Below are 3,300 nucleotides of genomic sequence, written 5' to 3' on the forward strand. Positions count from 1 at the left end.
CTGCTTCATTCTACTACGTTAATAAATCATTAGCTCATCCATGAACATGATTTCTGCCCGAGTCCCGTCGGATTGCGTCGGCTGTGGGGATGAAGACGACAACTCCCATGATTCCACACTCAGTCACGGCGTCATGAAACTACGCCTTATTTTTTGTTTGTTTTGAATACGCGCCCTCTAGCGGCGAAAACGTACATATTGTGCCTTTAAGTGCGTGTGAATACCTGCGTCTCTGCGTCTCTCAGCAGCGTTCAGCAGCAGTGCCTACTAATAGCGAATCTTTAAGTTAAACTGCCTCAAGAACCTTGCTACTGAGAAATGTCATGTAGCTCGCATGTGTGCGCGAGTGCGTTTCTGTACCGTGTGCATCTGTGAGAGAAACTGGGAGAAAGAAAGCGTGATTTCCGTAGCCTACATAAAAAAAGGTGGAAGACATGGAAATAGTTTGTAATTTTTTACCCTATTGTTTATTATATTTATTTGCTCAATGTCTTGAGCAATGCGTGTTCTTTTACAGTTGTAGAAAAACGTCATTTTAGAGCTAATAACAGAGGCTTGAGCCATTGATATGCAGGCTAATGCAGTTATTAATGCAGTCTAACGCAGTTATTAGAGAGGGAGAGAGATTAAGTGCGTGTGAATACTTGCATCTGTGCATCTATTCAGCAGCAGATGAATTCGCTATTCGTATTAATAGCGAATCTTTAAGTTTAACTGCTTCAAGAACCTTGCTACTGAGAAATGTCATGTAGCTTTTCAGCTGCGAAACTATTTTATTGATAAATTCGCGGGGCAGCACTGACAAGAAGTTTCTGTTCGCGTCTCCGCATGTGTGCGCGAGTGCGTTTCTGTACCGTGTGCATCTGTGAGAGAAACTGGGAGAAAGAAAGCGTGATTTCCGTAGCCTACATAAAAAAAGGTGGAAGACATGGAAATAGTTTGTAATTTTTTACCCTATTGTTTATTATATTTATTTGCTCAATGTCTTCTGGGGTTTTGGTTCTTTTACAGTTGTAGATAGCCCATAGTATAACAAAAATATTATATATCTCTTCATTGTGTTTGGGCCCCCCTGGACGAGCTAACATAGGCACGTGCCTAGAATGCCTATGCGTAAATCCAGCCCTGATCATGAGAAGATAAGCGCTGGTTCTCTCCCAGATGAAGGTGGTGTCCTTTTTTGCACACTTCACACTAGAATGAACCATAAAAGATGAATGGATGGAAGGCTATGGAGGCATTGGACTTTACCCTGGTTTTCATGAAACCACTTTTGAATGATTTGATCAGTATTTGTGGGAATATTATCAGAGCACAGGGTTTGCATCATAGCCATTCATTTAGCAATCATCAGACCTGTCTGCCATGTCATTACAGATAGTCTGTGATTTTAGACATTGAGGCAATGAAGGCAACAGTTGGCTTGTGTATGAATGTAGAAACATGACTCATCTGGCCACAGTACATTTATAAGCACTCTGCTCAAGGTTAATGGTTTTGTTCTCCTTACAACAGATTATGAGTCTTTGTGTATTGGCCTTTGTCAAGTGGTTCCAGTTTAATAACCACATATTAATAACCACATATCATAAACCACAGACAGTCTTTTAATGTGGCTGGGTCAGTGAGTTGCTTATTTAATTCTGTGTTAGTTTTTGTGGGTGTGTTTTTGTGTGATTTAGCAGCGGCCCTATTAATGAGCTTTAACTCAAGCCTAGTAATTGCTACCAAACTAATGTAATTTTGTGAGTACACTGATTCATTTGAAAATTGAAATGGTGCCAGGCAAAAGTTTGGGACATGTTTTGTTACAAATAGGCTATGTTACTTAAGTGCTTCAAAGGTAAATTTCTCTTTAACATGATGCTTCTGTTCCTGGCATGTTTTACCACACGATGTCGCTGCGGTTTCACCTTTAATTCACTGAAAGATTTTTGTGCTTCATTTCAAGGAATTGCCTTCCGTCATCAAGGTTAAAAGTGAATTTCATTTCACAGTAATTGCGTTTACTATTTTTTTAAAGATAGCAAGGTAGAAAGGACTTTTCAAAATGGTTAATTGGCGAATTACTTTTTTTCTTTAAGAAAATACATACTGTGTGTGAACATAATCCTGTTTAACGCGCGCGAGTGAATTTAGAACTGTGCTATGATCACTTAAAATGAATATAGTTTACGAATGTAAAATCATGTCATTATGTACGTATCCTATTGTTGTAGGGAAAATATCAGTGAGCATCAGCCTACCGTTATTACATTTTAATGCTGACATCTTTCTGCACCGTTTTCATTCTGTGGAATGACCGACTAGCATTCTTCAGAATTTCTCTTTTTTGCAAGTGAAAGAAAGCAAGTCATATTTAGAACATGATAAGAGTGATAAATGGTGACATGATGACAACATTTTCATTGTTGCGATGAACTATGCCTTAAATTGTACTCTCCTGTTTTAGACACTAGCTACTTAATTACACGAATGAACTTAATGGCAGGCACATGATCACGACGTTATTAAGATACAATTTTTTTTTGGAAGTTTTCCATTATTCTGTCATTTGCATCCAAACAAACATGAAGAAACACATAATAAACATCAAAATAGTTTATCCCCGCGGTGACAGGTAGGGACTATTGACTAGCGTGATAGCACAGCTCAAAGCGAATGTGATTGGTGCTCCGCGCAGCATCAGGAGACCTGTGGCTCATCACTGGAGTCCAGCGGGAGATTCCTTACAGAGACACAGAGCAGAACGCACGCTCCTTCTCCCTGCACGCGAACTTGTGTGGACAAATTAAGGCTTATTACTATACCTGAAGCAAAGAGTTTCAGTTAGATAATTATTCACCAGAAGGAATCACTATGGATTGCTCTGAAGAGGTGCAGTCTCTCTCAGATGAAGCCAGCACTCCCATCGAGATGAAGAAAGGAATGTCAATATTTTTGGATGTGAGTAGGCCTATTTTAAATTTGTTTTTTAAAACTTGTCTGATTGTAATAACGAATTATTTATGCTGAACGATAAAAGGAAATTGGAGACGTAACATAACCTGTTAGATCCACAGTGCTGTATAAGGTTTTGTGTTGAGTGTCCACTTGCAGATTGACAGATCATCACCATAGCTTTAAAACAGCGCAAGGTGCACGAGTTTTGTTAATTTGCATAATATTAATTATTAACATTTATTAGTTTATTTTTAAGTTACATTCTTAAGTTCCTAAGTTGCTTGCAGCTGATCTTACATAGAAATATGTATAGAAATGTATGCCTATATATATATATATATATATATATATATATGT

General features: G+C 38.3%; 1 protein-coding gene across 1 annotated transcript in view; it reads left to right on the forward strand.

Annotated features, from left to right (window-relative positions):
- Positions 1-2,312: 2,312 nt before the first annotated feature.
- Positions 2,313-3,300, forward strand: part of necab1 (N-terminal EF-hand calcium binding protein 1) — a 37,469-nt gene continuing 36,481 nt past the window's right edge. Inside the window, exon 1 of the mRNA XM_016504371.1 lies at positions 2,313-2,946. Coding sequence (XP_016359857.1) covers positions 2,860-2,946 — 87 coding nt within the window. The 5' untranslated portion in view covers positions 2,313-2,859. The remainder of the gene's footprint in view (positions 2,947-3,300) is intronic.

The sequence above is a fragment of the Sinocyclocheilus anshuiensis genome, unplaced genomic scaffold (genome assembly GCF_001515605.1).
Source record: "Sinocyclocheilus anshuiensis isolate Anshui unplaced genomic scaffold, SAMN03320099.WGS_v1.1 scaffold54, whole genome shotgun sequence".
In the NCBI taxonomy this organism is placed as follows: domain Eukaryota; kingdom Metazoa; phylum Chordata; class Actinopteri; order Cypriniformes; family Cyprinidae; genus Sinocyclocheilus; species Sinocyclocheilus anshuiensis.